The sequence below is a fragment of the Cetorhinus maximus genome, chromosome 3 (genome assembly GCF_964194155.1).
Source record: "Cetorhinus maximus chromosome 3, sCetMax3.hap1.1, whole genome shotgun sequence".
Taxonomy (NCBI): Eukaryota; Metazoa; Chordata; class Chondrichthyes; order Lamniformes; family Cetorhinidae; genus Cetorhinus; species Cetorhinus maximus.
In genome coordinates this window covers 11,925,433-11,946,009 of record NC_135881.1, presented here as the reverse complement: position 1 = coordinate 11,946,009, position 20,577 = coordinate 11,925,433, and the positions used below count along the sequence as shown (strand labels likewise).

The 20,577-nt window shown below is 44.8% G+C and overlaps 1 protein-coding gene across 3 annotated transcripts in view; it reads right to left on the bottom strand.

Annotated features, from left to right (window-relative positions):
- Positions 1-4,200: 4,200 nt before the first annotated feature.
- mindy4 (MINDY lysine 48 deubiquitinase 4) overlaps positions 4,201-20,577 on the bottom strand; it is a 170,767-nt gene continuing 154,390 nt past the window's right edge. For 2 of the 3 annotated variants that reach the window (XM_078536430.1, XM_078536436.1), the window contains exon 17: positions 4,201-7,694. In XM_078536430.1, the coding sequence (XP_078392556.1) occupies positions 7,646-7,694 (49 nt within the window). In that variant the 3' untranslated portion in view covers positions 4,201-7,645. Of the gene's footprint in view, positions 7,695-8,451; positions 8,521-20,577 lie in introns of all 3 variants that reach the window. The other variant, XR_013575200.1, reaches the window with a different exon arrangement.

Here is a 20,577-nt window from a genome sequence, read left to right as displayed (position 1 = left end):
GCTTTTTTAGCAGTACATTCCAGATCACAACTTACTGTACAAAAAAGCCTTGTCTTCCCTCTTTTTTTTTTAAACCAATTACCTTAAATCTGTGTCCTCTGCTTACCGACCCTCCTGCCAGAGGGAGACAGTTCCTCCTTATTTACACTAGAATTATGAGCTTGAATTTCCAGGTTTTTCCTAATTGTCTGCCGTGACTTTGCAGGGTGGTCTAAGGAAACTCCGGAGAAAGTGCCCTGAATCCCGTTCGCACAGTTCCTCCAGGTTTTCCACAGATTTCTGAAGTTACAGTGGTCGATCAGAGGAACCTCTGCAGCTACCTGGAAACTTGAAGGAACACTTTACGAATGCATTTATGTTGCCACCCCTTAGAGATTAAACAAATTCTTTCTTAGCTGTGCTTTAACATGATGTGCTTCAGAATGATGAGTGCTACAGCACAGAAGGATCAACCCATTGTTTGAGTGCTGACTCTCACAACAGCTATCAATTTGGTCCCTACCCTCTTGTATACACGTGCTGCCAAAAACACTTAAGACTTAAAGAGCTTGCATTTCTATACCTCAGGACATTCCAATATACTTTACAGCCAATTAAATCACTGTCATAATGAAGGAAGCGCACTTTATCTATAGCTCATATCTCTCAAATATCTGTGTGTTTTGTGTACATTTATCTCAAAGCAATTTTTATATCAGTAAATTTGGCATCCTTTTTGTACACAGCAGGATTCAAACAGCAGTGAGATTAGTGAATTAGTGACTAGCTGATCAGTTTCTGGTGGTATTTATTGAAGGAGGAAGATCGACCAAAATACCATAGGATTTGGCTTTCCTTTGAGCTCCTCTCAGTCTTCCACTCAGCTCTGGCGGAGACATCACGTAGGCGCAAGTGTTCCATTGAACTTCACCAAAGTTACGGCAGCATAGTGGGAGAAGCTACGAGAAAATTCCTGACCCTGTCCTTTGCCTGAGCTCGTGGGGTCATAGGGTCATCTAAATATCCACCTCAACGGGCCGACCATGTTCCAACTTAACAACTCAGCGGAAAGTCGCCCCCCTCCAACAATGCAGCACTCACTCAGCACTGGAAAGTTGGTCATGACACAATGATATCCTCTCACCTGAGTCAAAAGATTGTGGGTTTGAGTCCCACCAGAGGCTTGAACACATAATCGGAGCTGATACATTCAGTGCCGAGGGAGAGCTGCATTGTTGGTGATGCCGCCTTCCAGATGAGTTTCCAGTTAAACTGTGGCCATGTCTTCCCTCTCAGGTGGACATAAAAGATCCCATGGCACTATTTCAAGACAAAGGTAGATCTCCTCGGTGTCCTGGCCAATATTTATCCCTTAACCATCATCACTAAAACAATTTTTCTAGTCATCACATTGTCGTTTGTGGAAGTTTGCCATGTGCAAATTGTTTGCCACATTTCCAACGTTACAATAGTGACTACACCTCAAAAAGTAGTTAATTGGCTGTAAAGTACATTGGGATATCCTGAGGTTGTGAAAGGCTCTGTATGAATGCAAGTCTTTCTTTCTCAGATGATTAGTTTAAACTCCTGGCATTGAGCTTAAATCCTCAATCTTCTGACCCAGAGGTAAGAGTGTTAGCAACTAAACCAAGCTGAATATATGTGATATACTTGATTCATCACCCCAAACTGGTCCCATTGCTACCACCATTACCTGGTGAAGCTATAACACGGGATTACTTGCATACCAAACAGCATAAGTAGCAAGTGATATGAGCTAAGCGATCCCATGCCAAAACAAACGGATCAGATCTAAGCTCTGCAGTCCTGCCACATCTAGTCGTAAATGGTGGTGGACAATTAAACAACTCACTGGAGGAGGAGGTTTCCACAAATATCCCCATCCTCAATGATGGAGGAGCTCAGAACATCAGTGCAAAACATAAGGCTGCAGCAATTGCTACAATCTTCAGCCAGAAGTGCCGAGTGGATGATATATATCAGCCTCCTCCGGAGGTCCCCAGCATCACAGATGCCAATCTTCAGCCGATTCAATTTACTTCACATGATATCAAGAAACAGCTGAAGGCACTGGACACTGCAAAAGCTATGGGCCCTGACAATATTCCAGCAATATTACTGAAGACTTGTGCTCCAGAACTTGCTGCGCCCCTAGCCAAGCTGTTCCAGTACAGCTACAACACTGACATCTGCCCGGCTATATGGAAAATTGCCCAGATATGTCCTGTACACAAAAAGCAGGGCAATTACAACCCGGCCAATTACCGCCCCATCAGCCTACTCTCATCATCAGTTATGGAAAGTGCCAATAACCTGCTCACTGACGCCCAGTTTGGGTTCTGCCAGGACCAATCAGCTCCTGACCTCATTACAACCTTGGTTCAAACATGGACAAAAGAGCTGAACTCCCGAGGTGAAATGAGAGTGACTGGCCTTGACATCAAGGCCGTACTTGACCGTGTGTGACATCAAGGAGCCATAGCAAAACTGGAGTCAATGGTAATCAGGGGGAAAACTCCCCGCTGGTTGGAGTCATATCTAGCACAGAGAAAGATGGTTATGGTTGTTGGAGGTCAGTCATCTTAGCTCCAGGACTTAACTGCAGGAGTTCCTCAGGATAGTGTCCTCGGTCCAACCATCTTCAGCTGCTTCTTCGAAGACCTTCCTTCTATCATAAAGTCAGAAGTGGGGATGTTCGCTAATGATTGCACAATGTTCAGCACCATTCACGACTCCTCAGATACTGAAGCAGTCCATGCCCAAATGCAACAGGAACTGGACAATATCCAGGCTTGGGCTGACAAGTGGTAAGTAACATTCTCACCACACAACTGTTAGGCAATGACCATATTCAAAAAAGAGAGAATCCAACCATCGCCCCTTGATGTTTAATGGCATTACCATCACTGAATCCCCCACTATCAACATTTGGGGGTTACCATTAACCAGAAACTGAACTGGATTAGCCATATAAATACTGTGGCTACAAGAGCAGGTCAGAGGCTAGGAATCGTGCGATGAGTAACTCACCTCCAGATTCCCCAAAGCCTGTCCACTATCTACAAGGCACAAGTCAGGAGCGTAATGGAATAATCTCCACTGGCCTCGATGAGCACAACTCCTAGAACACTCAAGAAGCTTGACACCATCCAAGGCAAAACAGCCCGCTTGATTGGCACCACATCCACAAACATTCACTCTCTCCACCACCGATGCACACTCGCAGCAGTGTGTACCATCTACAAGATGCACTGCAGGAATTCACCAAAGCTCTTTCGACAGCACCTTCCAAACCCAGGACCACTACCATCTAGAAGGACAAGGGCAGCAGATAGATGGGAACACCACCACCTGGAAGTTCCCCTCCAAGTCACTCACCATCCTGACTTGGAAATATATCGCCGTTCCTTCACTGTCGCTGGGTCAAAATCCTGGAACTCCCTCCCTAACAGCACTGTGGGCATACCTACACCACATGGACTGCAGCGATTCAAGAAGGCAGCTCACCACCCCCTTCTCAAGGGCAACTAGGGATGGGAAATAAAAGCTGGCTTAGCCAGCGAAGCCCTCAACCCGTGAACAAATAAAAAAATCCATTAATGACAGACCCATAACCAATGGTATTTTATCCCACTGTTACTCAGCTCACATGCTTTTTGAACACAAGCAAAGTTTAGACTCTCAGATTCTGTAATTGCACTGCAATGTTTTTCCATCGTTCAAGTGGATAAACTATCAAAAGTTCCAATGCTACACCTTGACCAAAATCCTTGCGGTTAAATTGGATAAGTCAAAAGAAAAAAAAAACAAATGTTTATCCATAGAAGCAGCCTGATTGGGAGAGCTGGCAGTAACTTTCTGCACACATTAGCAACTGACTTCTGCTTTCAAATCTCTGCCATTCTAGGTGTGCAGAATGTATCACAAAATGCAGCATTTGGTTAAGTGCATATATTCGGTGGATTAACATTCCTTGCACGCCCATAAGCAATTCATCTGGTGCTTGGTAGGAAACCGAATCATCCGGCATCGAATAGTCTTTGAAAAAGCGATCCCATTTATGCCAGGATTATTTTTATTACGCAGCTTTTGCAGGCATAATTGTCATGTAATGTGGCACAGGGCACAAGTGAAAGGTTTCCATTAAATTAAAAGTTATTTCATTTCAGTCTTGCAAACAAAACAGCAATTCTTCAGAAATTTCACAGCATCAATTTACTGCACGTAAAATAATACAATAGCTTGGTCTTTCTCATTGTTTGGCTCCATGTATTAACCAGGAAGATTCAGACATACATAAACACATATTCGCGTGCACACATGCACATTTGTTGCACCAAACAAATTAAAGACAATGGGAAAGCCAACACAGCCAAATATAATGGGAGGATTAGCCGCTTTTTAAACCCTTGACAACCAGTTATAGAACATGAGGCTGGAAATTACAGCGAGCAACTTTATCATGCGAATAATTAAGGCATATGCACCAAACTCAGAAAAGTATAAGCTGATATAAGGGAGAGTTGACATGTTTTTGTCATGTCAAAAAGGGCTCTGCACAAGAGGCTGTTAGCTCAAAATGAAGCATGCTTGTGAAATGGGTTTTTAACTCCCAAGGACGTATTATGAAAAGCTGCACTGGCAGCCAGGCCAAAGCCAGCAGGAGTGATGTCTGAGCTGACAGAAAAGAGCAGAAATTGTAATGTGAGCCTAAGACTACCCAGGGAGGGGGTGGAGAGGTGGGGTTGGGGGTGGGTGGGGGCATGATGGCATTTGGCAGTAGATGACAGCACTGGGAGGAATATGGTGAGAAGATGGCCAGGTGGAGTTAATCCTTTAAAGGAATGAGGGAGAGAAGGAAAAGAACAATGTGGAGTATGCAGCTCCTTTCATAGCCTCAGGACATTCCAAAGTGCTTCACATGATGAATCTTTAGCTTTCCAAAGATGGCAACTAACTTGTACAGGCCAAAATCCCAAAGACAGCTATGAACTCAAAATGACCGATCGTCTGTTTTAATGGTGCTGGTCCAGTTGCTTCAATAATGAATGTTAGCCAAGAGACACTTTTAAAAAAAGAGTGACATCAGAAAAAAAAAATGGCATGGAATATTTTGCATCATGTAGAAGGCAAGTTCTTAAAGATTAATCTGTGATTAAAAGCAAAACGAAGACAAATAAGAATGAGCAATCCAAGAGGGCATAGATGCAGAATCCATGAAGCTGTCAAATTTAGGGATAGATACTTGAAAGAAATATCATTAAGGCATATGGAAAAAACATATACGGTAAACTTTACCAACACTTTACCGGCACGCTCTACCAACCGGAATTTATGGCAGCTTGATTTTTTTTTTAAAAGCCGGTCACTCTGTGTTCAGATAATGCATTCTTAACAAAAAAAACTAACAATAATAACAGTAGATTATAAATCTGCAGAAGTTGTCCTTATGTTTTACATTGAAATGATTAAATTATTGGATCAGTTTTGGTTATTGTGTCTGGACAAAGATATACTGCTCAGAGCAACTGTCAGTAAAACTGACAGCACGGATTGTTTTAAAAAGCTGAGCTGAAGGTTGTGGCGTCAGCTTGGTCTCCAGTTGTGGTGGTTTTACTGTGATGCCCTGCTGTGCTGGGGCCTTTGACTGCCCTGCTGCTTCCCCTCTGCTCTCAAAGACAGAGCAGCACCTTGTCTTGTGTCTGGGGTAATGTAACTCCCTGTTACCTGGCATTTTTGATTAACTGGCACCACCTACTCCCCGAGCACGACGGATAACCAAGATTTAACTGTAATAGGCTGGCGGGGAGAGGCTGAGAGGTCTGGTGGGTTTTTTCTTGTTCCTAAAAACTCTTAGGTTCTTTTGGAGACAAAACATGTTAAGCTATTCTGGCTATTTTCTGACAGTGCGTGGAGACAATAAGATTTGTTTTGTAACAGTTCCCCAACTGTCTGCAAGATCGAGGTGGGAGAAACTGGGTAAAATGGACCATTATTGCAGCACGAGTTCCAATGCCCGAATTGTGCCAATGTTACAGGTGCCATAATAACACTGGTAAAAACGGATTTCTGGGTGTCACTGATGGACGCCTAAGCCAAACACCTGAAAGTTCTGTTGAAGAGTCATACGGACTCGAAACGTTAACTGTGTTCCTCTCCGCAGATCCTGTCAGACCTGCTGAGTTTTTGACCTGAAATCTGGGCAGGGCTGAACACAACAGGCTGCTGAGCCTATTCTGCTCAGGATTACTCAGTTAACACGCGGCTTAATCAATGGGTTCTGAAAGGGGTTTCTGGAGGCTGCCACCAAAACATTATAATTTTTTTTGAGTTAACTTCATGAGAAGTTAGGAGGAGTGCTCCTGCTCCTCCCAGCTCCACGGCATTATTGTAATCCACTGCTGTTCTACTGCCAATGTAGCCTCAATTTTTTTTTTAAATATTGTAATGCTTGGCCAATTCTGGAACCTCGGGTTGCTGCATGGCCTGGAGGATACATTGTCCATTGGTCCAGAACCTCATCTCTCGTTCTCCTCCTCTTCCCCACCCACCTCCGCCCACTATGGGCTACTGCCAGCGAGCAAGCCAGCCCATACTGGACTGAAGTGAAGTGGCCAGCCAGCTCTGCTTCTGGAGGCACAACAAAGTTGCCTCAGTTATTGAAGTGAGGCCTGAGGCTTAGTCTTAGAAAAGCCTCGAGTGCTCAGCTCCTGGTTCATGCTGACCATTCTTTTTTAGGGTGCATGGTACAACCTTTGACCTCTACTGTCTGGGTGGAAATCAAAAGTTGTAGCGCATGATCTAAACAATTAGATGAGCTAATTAAAAGCCAATTTTTTTAAAAAACATTAAGCATTATTGTATTTAGCAACATTAGGACAGTACAATGGCGAAACAGGTAAAGGGTGTGTGATTATACTGTAATCACTCTTAAGCATTTGTGGGCTTGCAATCTCCCATCGAACCAGGGCCTTTAAGCATCCTGATCAAACATGAACATTTGGTTTAGGTCCAAATTCCTACCTTAATAATTTCTAAAATAGTTTAAAGCCAAAATTAAAATTGAGCACAGCCCTCTAAAAGTTGCTTTTGTTGAATCCAAGTCAACTTTGGAGAGAAACTCAGATTGAGGTCTCAGTATCTCTTACAATTCAGTCACTAAGTCTCTGCCAGAGGGAATTAACATCTCGCAGTGACTCCGTCCAATAAACCCAACCACTCCGAAAGCATCTGAATTTCACTTGTGGGTTTCAAATTATATAGGGTAATAGATCCGGTGCCAGGGAATCATTTAAAATAACCTGAATCGCGTAACCATGGTAGCATACCAAATATCTAGTTCTGTCAGCTCGCCTGGGAGGCGTGCAGGTAAGCCAGCTCATTACTTTCCTAGGTTTACAGCCTTCAAGGTCACAATCTCCATTTCCCCCCCAACCCCCACCGTTACGCATTCAGAGGAGATGAGGTAAATTAACTGAATGAGGTGTTGTTGGGTGCCATCCGATGACAGACACATTTTAAGGCCTATCCTGCTATCAACTGCAGACTTCAGAAGCGAAGGTGTTGTTGGTGTTTGATTCCTGCACCTCTCAGTCCCCCCGGGCACACGTTCCAGGTTTGACTTCAGAGTCTATGGTCCAGCTTCTCACAGGATTGGGTCCGTTCCATTCCAGTCTACAAATGCTCCTTTCCACCTGAATAAGATAGGGAATGGTTTTATGAGCAGTTCATTCAAAGGAAGTCCTTCCTCCTTACAGATGAATATAATTTTCCCCCTTAAGCTTGGGGTTCCAACTCCAAATTAGCCTGCTCTCTTTGGGCAAGATGACAGTGACCTGCTTCCAGATCTCTGCTAATCTTTAAGTGATCCCCAGAAGCTATGCACAGGCAGCCTAGGGTGGCTGTATCTCAAATTTACTTCCCTTGCGTTTCACTACCAATTCATGAAACACGCCCATCTGTATTTATAATACCTCAAACCATCTCAAAGATCTTCACAAAATGGCTGACTAATCTTAAACAGCAACAACTTGCATTTATATCAGCACCTTTAATGGAGAAAGTGCCCACTGTGCTTCACAAAAGTGCAAAAAAGAAAAATAAACTTATGGCAAAAGAAAGATTAGAAACAGAAGTTGGCCATTCAGCCCCTTGAACCTGCTCTGCCATTTAGTCAGATCATAGGTGATATGTACCTCAACTCCATTTGCACACCATCACTCCACATCTCTCAATCCACTTGCCCAACAAAGAATACTGGATCCCAATCTTGATAATTCCAATTGGCAACAGCATCCACAGCTTTCTGGGGAGCAAGCTCCAGATTCCCACTACACTTTGTTTGGAAAAAGTGCTTCCTCATGTCAGTCCTAATGGGCCAGCTCTAATTTTAAGATGATTCCCCCTTGTCCTGGATTCCCCCATCAGAGAAAACAGTTTTTCTTAACTTACCCAATCAAATCCTTTCATCATTTTGTGAACACTGGTTAGATTATCCCTCAGCTTTCTTAATTACATGGACTGCAAGACAAGGTTATCCAACATGTTCTCAATTTGAATCTTTAATTCCTGGTATCATTCCCTTGTGAATCTGTACTGCATCCCTCCCAAAGCCAGTATATCCAGATGAAGACACTCATGAGCGTTTCAGAAATGGTGGACTAGTTGAGGTTGGGGTGGAGGCAAATAATGTGAGGAAGGTGGAAATAGGTGGTGTTTCCGAGGCAGAGGTTATAGATCAAAAACTCAGCTGAATGGTCTGGTTCAGTTTAAACAATGGCCAGTGTGGGGAAGGGAGTCAATTGCAGTGAGTAGAGTTTGTGACGGGGACTGAAGATGATGGTTTCAGTTTTCCAATATTGTTTTGCTTGAGTAAGTTAACACTCGATCAAGACTGCATATTGGACAAGCAGTGAACAGCATTTAGGTAGTGGAGAGTTTGAGAGATGTGTTGGATAGATAGACCTGGGTGTCACTGATGTAAATGTGGAAGTTGACACTATGTGAGCGATGTCACAAGGGGAAACAAGCAGACAAGGATTGAGTGGGACCAACAATACACTGGGGGAGTCCAGGGATAACAGTTCGGGGCAGGGGAAGAAGTCATTGCAGTCGCACAGAGGTGTACAACAGGGGAAAGATGTTAGAGGACAACAATGCAGGCTTAAAAGTGGACAAGTCTCCAGGTCCAGGTGATTTGTGTTCCAGACTGCTGAGGGAGGCAAGGGAGGAGATCACAGGGGCTCTGACCCAAATTTTTAATTCCTCTTTGGCCATGGGGGAGGTTGCAGAGGACTGGAGAACAGCTAATGTGGTTCCGCTATTTAAGAAGGGTTGTAGAGATAAGCCAGGGAATTGCAGACCTGTGGGTCTCACGTCAGTGATAGGGAAACTATTGGGGAAAATTCTGAAGGAGGCAATCTATCTCCACTTGAAGAGGCAAGGTTTGATCAGGGATAGTCAGCATGGCTTTGTCAGAGGGAGGTCATGCCTAACAAATTTGATTGAATTTTTTGAGGAGGCGACCAGGTGTGCAGATGAGGGTAGTGTAGTTGATGTAGTTTATATGGATTTCAGCAAAGCCTTTGACAAGGTCCCACATGGGAGACTTATAAAGAAGGCAAATGCACATGGGATGCAGGGTAATTTGATAAGGTGGATTCAAAATTGGCTTAGTTGTAGGAGACAGAGGGTGATGACAGAAGGCTGCTTTAGTGACTGGAAGCCAGTGTCCAGTGGCGTACCACAGGGATCTGTGCTGGGTCCCCTATTATTTGTCATTTATATAAACGACATAGATGACCATGTGGGGGGTAGGATTAGTAAGTTTGCGGATGACACAAAGATTGACCGGGTGGTTAATAGTGAGACTGAGTGTCATGGGCTACAGGAAGATATAGACGGGATGGTCAAATGGGCAGATAAGTGGCAGATGGAATTTAACCCTGAAAAGTGTGAAGTGATACACTTTGGAAGGAGTAATTTGACAAGGAAGTATTCAATAAACGGCATAACACTAGGAAGTTCTGAGGAAAAAAGGGACGTTGGTGTGTGTGTCCATAGATCTCTGAAGGCAGAGGGGCATGTTAGAGGGGTGGTGAAAAGGCATATGGGACACTTGCCTTTATCAATCGAGGCATAGATTACAAAAGTAGGGAGGTCATGTTGGAGCTGTTTGGAACCTTGGTGAGGCCACAGCTGGAGTACTGTGTGCAGTTCTGGTCGCCACATTATAGGAAGGATGTGATTGCACTGGAGGAGTGCAGAGGGGATTCACCAGGATGTTGCCTGGGATGAAACATTTAAGTTATAAAGAGAGGTTGGATAGACTTGGGTTGTTTTCATTGGAGCAGAGGAGACTGAGGGGCGACCTGATCGAGGTGTATAAGATTATGAGGGGCATGGACAGGGTGGATAGGGAGCAGCTGTTCCCCTTAGTTGAAGGGTCAGTCACAAGGGGACATAAGTTCAAGGTGAGGGGCAGGAGGTTTAGGGGGGATGTGAGGAAAAACCTTTTTATCCAGAGGGTGGTGACGGCCTGGAAATGCACTGCCTGGAAGGGTGGTGGAGGCGGGTTGCCTCACATCCTTTAAAAAGTACCTCGATGAGCAATTGGCACGTCACAACATTCAAGGCTAAGGGCCAAGTGCTGGTAAATGGGATTAGGTAAGTAGGTCAGGTGTTTCTCACGTGTCGGTGCAGACTCAATGGGCCGAAGGGCCTCTTCTGCACTGTGTGGTTCTGTGATTCTGTGAATGCAATCAGCCATGTCAAAAGCTGCAGAGAGGGCAAGAAGAGAGAGTGTACCATGTTTACACTCAGTTTCTTTTTATTCATTCATGGGATGTGTGGGTCGCTGGCTAGGCCAGCATTTACTGCCCATCCCTAATTGCCCTTGAGGTGGTGGTGCTGAGCTGCCTTCTTGAACCACTGCGGTGCAGGTACACCCACAGTGCTGTTAGGGAGGGAGTTGCAAGATTTTGGCCCAGAGACAGTGAAGGAACAGTGATATATTTTCAAGTCAGCATGGTGTGTGGCTTGAGGGGGGAACTTTCAGATGGTGGTGTTCCCATGTATGTGCTGCCTTTGACCTTCCAGATGGTAGTGGTCGTGAGTTTGGAAGGTGCTAAGGAGGCTTGTTGTTTGAGCTGCACTCATCCAGGCAAGTGGAGAATATTCCATCACACTCCTGACGTGCCTTGTAGATGGGTGGATAGGCTTTGGGGAGTTAGGAGATAAGTTACTTGCTGCAGGGTTCCTAGCCTCTAACCTGCCCTTGTAGCCACTGTATTTATATGTGCGGTCCAGTTCAGCTTCTAGTCAATAGTAACCCCCAAGATATTGATAGTGGAGGATTCCGTGATGGTAATGCCATTGAATGTCATGGGGCGACGGTTAGATTCTCTCTTGTTGGACAGAGTCATTGCCTGGCACTTGTGTGGTGCAAATGTTACTTGCCACTTATCAGCCCAAGCCTGGATATTATCCAGGTCTTGCTGCATTTGGAAATATAACGCTTCAGTATCCAAGTCATTGCAAATGCACAATGTTCAGCACCAATCTCAAGTCAACATCCCCACTTCTGACTTTATGATGGAAGGAAGGTCATTGATGAAGCAGCTGAAGAGTTTTGGGCCTAGTTCACTATCCTGAGGAACTCCTGCAGTGATGTCCTGGAGCTGAGATGACTGACCTCCAACAACCACTTCGATCAGGTCGCCCCTCAGTCTTCTCAACTCCAACGAAAACAACCCAAGTCTATCCAACCTCTCTTCATAACTTAAATGTTTCATCCCAGGCAACATCTTGGTGAATCTCCTCTGCACCCCCTCCAGTGCAATCACATCTTTCCTATAATGTGGCGACCAGAACTGCACACAGTACTCCAACTGTGGCCTCACCATGGTTCTATACAACTCCAACATGACTTCCCTACTTTTGTGATCTATGCCTTGATGTCCTGGAGCTGAGATGACTGACCTCTAACAACCACAACCATCTTCCTTTGTGCTAGGTATGATCCCAACCAGCGGAGAGCTTTCCTCGATTCCCATTGACTCCAGTTTTGCTCGGGCTCCTTGATGCCACACTTGGTCAAATGTTGCCTTGATGCCAAGGGCAGTCACTCTCACCTCATCTCTGGGCTTCAGCTCTTTTGTCCATGTTTGAACCAAGGCTGTAATGAGATCAGGGGATGAATGACCTTGGTAGATCCCAAACTGGGCGTCAGTGAGCAGGTTATTACTAAGCAAGTGCCGCTTGACAGTGTTGTTGATGACCCCTTCCATCACTTTACTGATGATGGAGAGTAGACTGATGGGGCAGTAATTGGCCGGGTTGGATTTGTCCTGCTTTTTTGTACAGGATATACCTGGGCAATTTACCACATTGCAGGCTAGGTGCCAGTGTTGTAGCTGTACTGGAACAGCTAGGCTAAGGGCACAGCAAGTTCTGAGGCACAAGATTTCACTACTATTGCCAGAATACTGTCAGGGTCTATAACCTTTACAGATTCAGTGCCTTCAGCCATTTTTTGAATCCAATTGGCTGAAGACTGGCATCTGTGATCCTGGGTACCTCCAGAGGAGGCCAAGATGGATCATCCACTCGACACTTCTGGTGAAGACTGGTGCAAATGCTTCAGCCTTATCTTTTGCACTGATGCCCTGAACTCCTCCATCATTGAGGATGGGGATATTTGTAGAGCCTCCTCGTCCAGTGAGTTAGTTAATTGTCCACCATCATTCACGACTGGATGTGGCAGGACTTTGATCTTTGATCTGATCCGTTGGTTCATAAGACGTCTTATGGTCTCATGGTTGTGGAATCGTTTAGCACTGTCTATCACTTGCTGCTTATGCTATTTGGCATGCAAATATTCCTGTGTTGTAGCTTCACCAGGTTGATACCTAATTTTTAGGTATGCCTGGTGCTGCTCTTGGCATGTCCTCCCACACACTTCAATTGAACCGGGACTGATCCCCTGGCTTGGTGGTAATGGTAGAGTGGGGAACATGCAGAACTATGAGGTTACGGATTGTGGTTGAGTACAATTCTGCTGCTGCTGATGGCCCACAGCACCGCTTGGATGCCCAGTCTTGAGTTGCTAGATCTGTTTGAAATCTAGTATAGTGCCACACAACACAATGGAGGGTATCCTGAATGTGAAGACAGGGCTTTGTCTCTCAAGGACTGTGCACTCACTGGTCACCGCTAGCGATACTTTCGTGGACAGATGTATCTGTGACAGGTAGATTGGTGAGGACAAGGTCAAGTATGTTTTTCCCTCTTGTTAGTTCTCTCACCACCTGCTGCAGACCCAGTCTAGCAGCTATGTCCTTTAGGACTCGGCCAACTCAGCCTGTACTGGTGCTACCGAGCCACACTTGGTGATGGACATTGACGTCCCCCACCCAGAGGACATTCTGCACCCTTGCCACCCTCAGTCCTTCAAGCGGTGTTCAACATGGGAGAGCAGTGATTCATCAGCTGAGGGGACACAGTCCGTGGTAATCAGCAGGAGGTTTCCTTGCCCATGTTTGACCTGATGCCATAAGACTTCATGTGGTCTGGAGTCGATGTTGAGGATTCCCAGGGCAACTCCCTTCCACCTGTACACCACTGCGTCGCCATCTCTGCTGGGTCCGTCCTGCTGGTGGGACAGGGCATACCCAGGGATAGTGATGGTGGTGCCTGGAACATTGTCTAGAACCATAGAAAAGTTATGGTGCAGAAAGTGGCCATCAGCCAATCGTGTCTGCACCAGCCAAAAAGAGAAAAAAGAAACTAGCCGCTCCTTTTAATCCCACTTTCCAGCACCTGGTCCGTAGACTTGCAGGTTACAGCACTTCAGATACAGATAATTTACCTTTTAAATTAGTTGAGCATTTCAACCTCAACCACCAATTTAGGCAGTGAATTCCAGACACCCACCACCCTCTGGATGAAAAAGTTTTTCCTCATATCCTCTCTAATCCTTCTACCAATAACCTTAAATCTATTCCCCCTGGTAATTGACCCCTCAGCCAGGAGAAACAAGTCTTTCCTGTCTACACTAACTAGGCTCCTCATCATTTTGTAAATCTCAATTACGTCTCCCTTAGCCTCCTCTGTTCTAAGGAAAACAACCCCAGCCTATCCAGTCTCTCCTCATAGCTGCAATTTTCAAGCCCTGGCATTATTCTTGTAAATCTCCTCTTGCACTCTCTCCAGAGCAATCATGTCCTTCCTGTAATGTGGTGACCAGAACTGGACTCAAAATTCCAGCGGTGGCCTAACCAGCATTTTATGCAGTTCCAGCATTACAACCCTGCTTTTGTATCCAATAAGGGAAAACACCCCATATGCTTTCTTCACCGCCTTCTTGCCACCTTCAAAAACCAGTGGACTTGCATCCCAAGGTCTCTCACTTCCCATTTATTGAGTGCTCCCTTGCTTTGTAAGGTATACTCTGTAAGATATGATTCCACGAATATGACTAATTCATGCTGTTGATTGACTAGTCTGTGATACAGCGCTCCCAATTTTGGCACAAGCCCCCAGATGTTAGTAAGGAGGAATTTGCAAGGTTAACAAGGCTGAGTTTGCCATTGTCGTTTCCAGCGCCTAGGTCGATGTTGGGTGGTCCATGGGTGGTTTTTAGCGGTTTAATACAACTGAGTGGCTTGCTAGACCATTTCAGAGGGCGCTTAAGAGTCGAGCACAGTGCTGTAGGTCTGGGGTCACATGTAGGCCAGACCAGGTAAGGACGGCAGATTTCCTCTCGTAAAGGGCATTAGTGAACCAGATGGGTTTTTCCAACAATCAACAATGGTTTTTATGGTTCACATTAGACTTTTAATTCCAGATTTTTATTGAATTCAAATTCCACCCATGACCACCAGCAAATTGAACCCAGCTCAGAGCATTACCCTGGGTCTCTGGATTACCAATCCAGTGACAATAACACTCTGCCACCGCCTCCCCATAAAGTGTTGTTATTTTAGGGCCAATTCAGGATTGCAGCAGAAGTGGGACTGATTGGAATAACTATCTGTAAGGTTATGGCTCCTTATCCTGGGCGGCAAATGAATTAAAAGTCAAATTTCACTGTTGCTGGTCAATGTGTTTTACATGGTCTCTTTCAGCAATCTGCTCGGGTAACTTGGATAGGTCTTTTCAAGTACAAATTACCTGTTGATACCAGATATTTGAATGAAAATGTGATCATCGTTAGATTTTAACAACTTGGAATACCAGAGACTTATGAGAAAAAACCTACCCGCCATCCCAAAAACAGCTCCAAAGCTTTGACAGTTACAGGGCACATTAAGGTAGTGATTAAGAAAGTGTATGCAAAACTTAGCTATGTGAATGGAGGCATTAGTTAGGCTTTGGCTAGAGTATTGTGTGCAATTTGTCAAGGCCTCTGAAAGAGTACACAGAGGCTTCACCAGAATAACTCCAGGGATGAGGGACTTCAATTAAGTGGAGAGGCTGGATAAGCTGGGATTGTTTTCCTTAGAGCTAAAAGGGTTAAGGTAGGCTTAATAAAGCTATAGAAAATTACGAGGGAATTTCATAGAGCAAGTAGGGAGAGATATTTCCTCTGGCAAGTAACCAGAGGTCATTGATTTAAAATAATTGGCACGAGAACAAGAGAGTAAATAAGGGGAAATTTATTGACAGCGAGGGCTGGTAAGATCTGGAACACACCTTGCTGAAAGGATAGTGGAATCATATTCCACAGGATTGCAAATGTGCTTAAAGAGGAATAATTTGCAGGGATATGGGAAAAAAGCTGATAGGTGGGACTAAATTGGAAAGTTCTTTCGAAAAGTTAACACAGACATGATGAGCTGAATGGTCTCCTTCTATGCTGCAAGAATCTATGATCCTCTAAAACATCCATTCATGTTTCAATATCGTACACACCTCCGAGTATATTATTATTTGATATTTTCCTCTCACTCAGTATGCTCTCTAATGGAGAAGTACTACTTTTTAAAAAATTCTTTCATGGGGTGTGAGCATCACTGGCAAGGCCAGCACCTGTTGTCCAACCCTAAGTGCCCTTCAGCTGAGTACCTGCTAGGCCATTTCAGAGGGCAGTTAAGAGTCAACCATGTTGCTGTGGGTCTAGAGTCACATGGAGACGATGGCAGATCTCCTTCCCTAAAGTGAACCACCTGGGTTTTTACAACAATTAATGATAGTTTCATGGGCATCATTACTGCGACTGGCTTTCAATTCCAGAATTTTTCTTACTGAATTTAAATTCAATACTTTAAAACTTGAACTCGTGCCCCCAGAGCATTAGTCTGGGCCTCTGGATTATAAGACTAATTCCCACTACACCATCATCTTACCTTTTACTAAATGTACACAATTTCACCCAATCTTTGCATTTAGTTTATTATTTTAATTTGTTTTTAACCTCTGTCTTCCCTAAAGCACTGATTAAACAACAACTTACATTTAAATAGCACTTAGGTGAGCCACATAAGGAGGTATTAGAACAGATGACCAAAAGTATGGACAAAGAGGTATGTTTTAAGGAGCATCTTAAAGGGGAGAGGAGTTTAGGGAGAGACCATGAGCAGCTGAAAATGCAGTGCGATTAATTGGAAGAGAGCAATGATCTCGGAAGGGCTGAGGTGTTTACAAAGACAGAGGGGTGAGGCCACAGAGGCCACCTCTTTACTACCTAGAAATCTATCAATCTCTGTCTTGAACATACTCAATGACTAAGTCTCCATAACTCTCTGGGACAGAGACTTCCAGAGATTTACCAGCCTCTGAGTGAAGAAATTCCTCCTCATCTCAGTCCTAAATGGCTTGCCCCTGATTCTAAGGTACTGTGCCCTGGTCTAGGTGCCCCAGCCAGGGGAAACATCCTTCCTGCATCTACCCTGTCGAGCCCTGTAAGAATTTTGTATGTTTCAATGAGATCACCTCTCATTCTTCTAAACTCTAGAGAATACACAGGCCCAGTCTCCTCAATCTCTCCTCATAGGTCAATCCTGCCATTCCAGGACTCAGCATCTAGATGAAAGTGCCAAAGATAGACCCTTGCAGGGCTCCAGTGGTAATGATGCAAGGGTTGGAACAGAAGACGCAGCAGATGATTCTTCGGCTACAACTGGATAGATAAAAATGGAACCACCCAGTAGTCCACCTAGCTGGATGACAGAGGAGAAGTGCTGGAGGAGGATGGGGTGGTCAACCTTGTCAAAGGCTGCAGAGAGCTCAAGGAGGAGATGAGACAGTTTACCTCTGTCACAGTCATATATGTAACTTGTGACTTTGCTGAGAACCATTTTGGTACTGTGGCAGGGCAGAAACCTGACTGGAGGGATTTGAACATGAAGTTCTAAGAAAGGAAGGCTTTGGTGGGTGACGGCGTGTTCAACTACTCTGGAGAGGAAAGAGGTTGGAGATGGAGCAGTAAGGACAGAGGAGTCAAGGGTTTTTTTTTCAGCAAAGGCAGAGGAACGAGTCCAGGATGGGGAATTGAATGGTCAACAATTTGGCAGGATATGGTCAAGGAAGGAGGCAATAGGTCTCATGGGCAAGATGAACTTGGAGTAGGAATAAAGGGAGACAGCAGAGAAGCTAGAGAAAGATGAAAGTATAGGGCTTGGATAGGGATAGGATAGTACCTTAGAGGTACTTTGGGTCGGGCTAGGGGAAGGGAGGGCAGTGGCAAAGGTAGCTGAGTGGACAATCCTAATCTTAGTGACAAAGAAGTCTACGAGCACCTCGGAATTGTTGGATGCGAGGGGAGTAGAAGGCAAGGGAGAGAGGTTAATGAATATGGCACACGCGGTAATATAAACAGGCAAACTTCTCAGCTGCGTAGAGGGACTGTTACAAATCAGTGGTTATCTTTGCTTTCCAGGATGATCCTAGAATAATGAGGAGCTTTGGCAAAGCAGAATAAGACCCAACAGTGCTTTATGTCCAGTTAGGTCTGACAATGAATGGCTAAGTCGGTTTAAGGAAAAAATCTGGTCATGATCACATTGTTGCTATTTGTGGGAGCATGCTGTGTGCTATTGGTATAAAAGTTCTTCATTGACTGTAAAGCACTTTGGGAAGGGCTGAGAAAATGAAAGGTGTTGAATAAATGAGAGGGTTTTTTTTTATATACCAGCATATTATATGCTAATATTGCACAGAGGAATGTGAGCCCCCAAGGAAAAACACATGAATAATGGCCTCTTGCCAATATACCAGAAGGCTACCACCCTTTGGAACTGTGTCACACAATAAGCCAATGTCTTAAGAAAAGGTATTAAGGATATGGAACCAAGGCAGGCAGATGGAGTTGACACACGGATCAGCCATGATCTAATTGAATAATGGAACAGACTTGAGGGGTTGAATAGCTTCCTCCCACTCCTATGTTTCATCAACAGAGGCAGGCAGACAGAAGGAGAAAAGCATAACTTATTTCCAATTCATTCTCGAGATGTGGGCATCACTGAAAAGGATCTGTGAGGAGGGACATTTATTTCTCATTCCTGGTTGCCTTTGAAAAGGTGGCAGGCCTTCTTCTTGAATCACTGCCACAGAATCTACTCCCATAGTGTCATAGAGGTCTACAGCACAGAAAAAGGCGCTTCGGCCCATCGAATCTGTGCCGGTCCAACAAGTACCTAACTATTCTAATCCCATTTTCCAGCACTAGGCCCATTGCCTTGTATGCCTTGGCATCGCAAGTGCACATCTAAATACTTCTTAAATGTTATGAGAGTTTCTGCCTCTACCACCCTTTCAGGAAGTGAGTTCCAGATTCCCACCACCCTCTGGGTGAAAAGATTCTTCCTCACATCCACTCTAAACCTCCTGTCCTTTACCTTAAATCTATACCCCTTGGTTATTGAACCCTCCACCAAGGTGAAAAGTTCCATCCTATGCCCCTCATAATTTTATACACCTCAATCATGTCCCCCCTCAATCTCCTCTGCTCCAGAGAAAATAACCCCAGTCTATCCAATCTCTCATAACTAAAACTCTCCAGCCCAGGCAACATCCTGGTAAATTTCCTCTGCACTCTCTCTCTAGTGCAATCACATCCTTCCTATAATGCGGATTCCAGAACTGCACGCAATACTCTAGCTGTGGCCAAACCAGCGTTTTATACAGTTAAAGCATAACCTCCCTGCTCTTGTATTCTATGCCTCGGCTAATAAAGGCAAGTATCCCTTATGCCTTCTTAACCACCTTATCTACCTGTCCCGCTACCTTAAGGGTCCAGTGGACATGCACACCAAGGTCTTTCTGATCCTCTGTACTTCCCAGGGTCCTACCATTCATCATGTATTCCCATGCCTTGTTTGTCCTGCCTGAGTGCATCACCTCACACTTATCCAGATTAAATTCCATTTGCCACTGATCAGCCCATCTCACGAGCCCGTCTATATCCTCCTGTAATCTAAGGCTATCCTCCTCACTATTTACCACCCCACTAATTTTCATGTCATTTGCGAACTTACTGATCAACCCTCCTACATTCAAGTCTAAATCGTTTATATATACCACAAACAGCAAGGGACCCAACACCGATCCCTGTGGAACCCCACTGGACACAGGCATCCAGTCACCAAAACACCCCTCGACCATCACCCTCTGCTTCCTGCCACTCAGCCAATTCTGGATCCAATTTGCCAAATTGCCTTGGATCCCATGGATCAGTTATCAGTCTCCCATGCGGGACCTTATCAAAAGCCTTGCTGAAGTCCAAGTAGACTATGTCAAATGCATTGCCCTCATCTACAGACCTGGTCACCTCTTCGAAAAATTCAATCAAATTGGTCAGGCATGGCCTCCCCTTAACAAAATAATGTTGACTGTCCTTGATTAATCCCTGCCTCTCCAAGAGTAGGTTAATTCTATCCCTCAGAATTGCTTCCAATAGTTTCCCCACCACTGAGGTTAGACTGACTGGCCTGTAGTTCCCTGGTTTATCCCTTCCTCCCTTCTTGAATAACAGTACCACATTGGCTGTCCTCCAGTTCTCTGGCACCTCTCCTGTGGCCAGAGTGGTATTGAAAATTATTGCCAGCGCCCCTGTTATCTCCTCCCTTGCCTCACTCAACAGCCTGGGATACATTTCATCTGGGCCTGGAGATCTACTTTTAAGCCTGCCAGACCACTTAGAACCCCCTCCCTTTCTATGCTAATTTATTTAATTATATCACAATCCTCTGCCTGAATTCCATACCCACGTCGTCCCTCTCACCTGTGAACACTGGCACAAAGTATTCATTTAGAACCTTACCTACATCTTCCGGCTCCATGAACAAATTACCACTATGGTCCTTAATAGGCCCTACTCTTTCCCTAGTTATCCTTTTACTCTTAATGTACTTGTAAAATACCTTTGGATTTTCTTTTACTTTACCTGCCAATGTTTCTTCATGCCCCCTTTTTGCTCTCCTAATTTCCTTTTTAAGTTCCCCCCTCCACATTCTATACTCCTCTAAAGCTTCCACTGTTCTGAGCCCTCAGTATCTGCCACAAGCCTCCCTTTTTCTCTTTATCCAATCCTGTATATCCCTCGACATCCAGGGTTCCCTGGATTTGTTGTTCCCA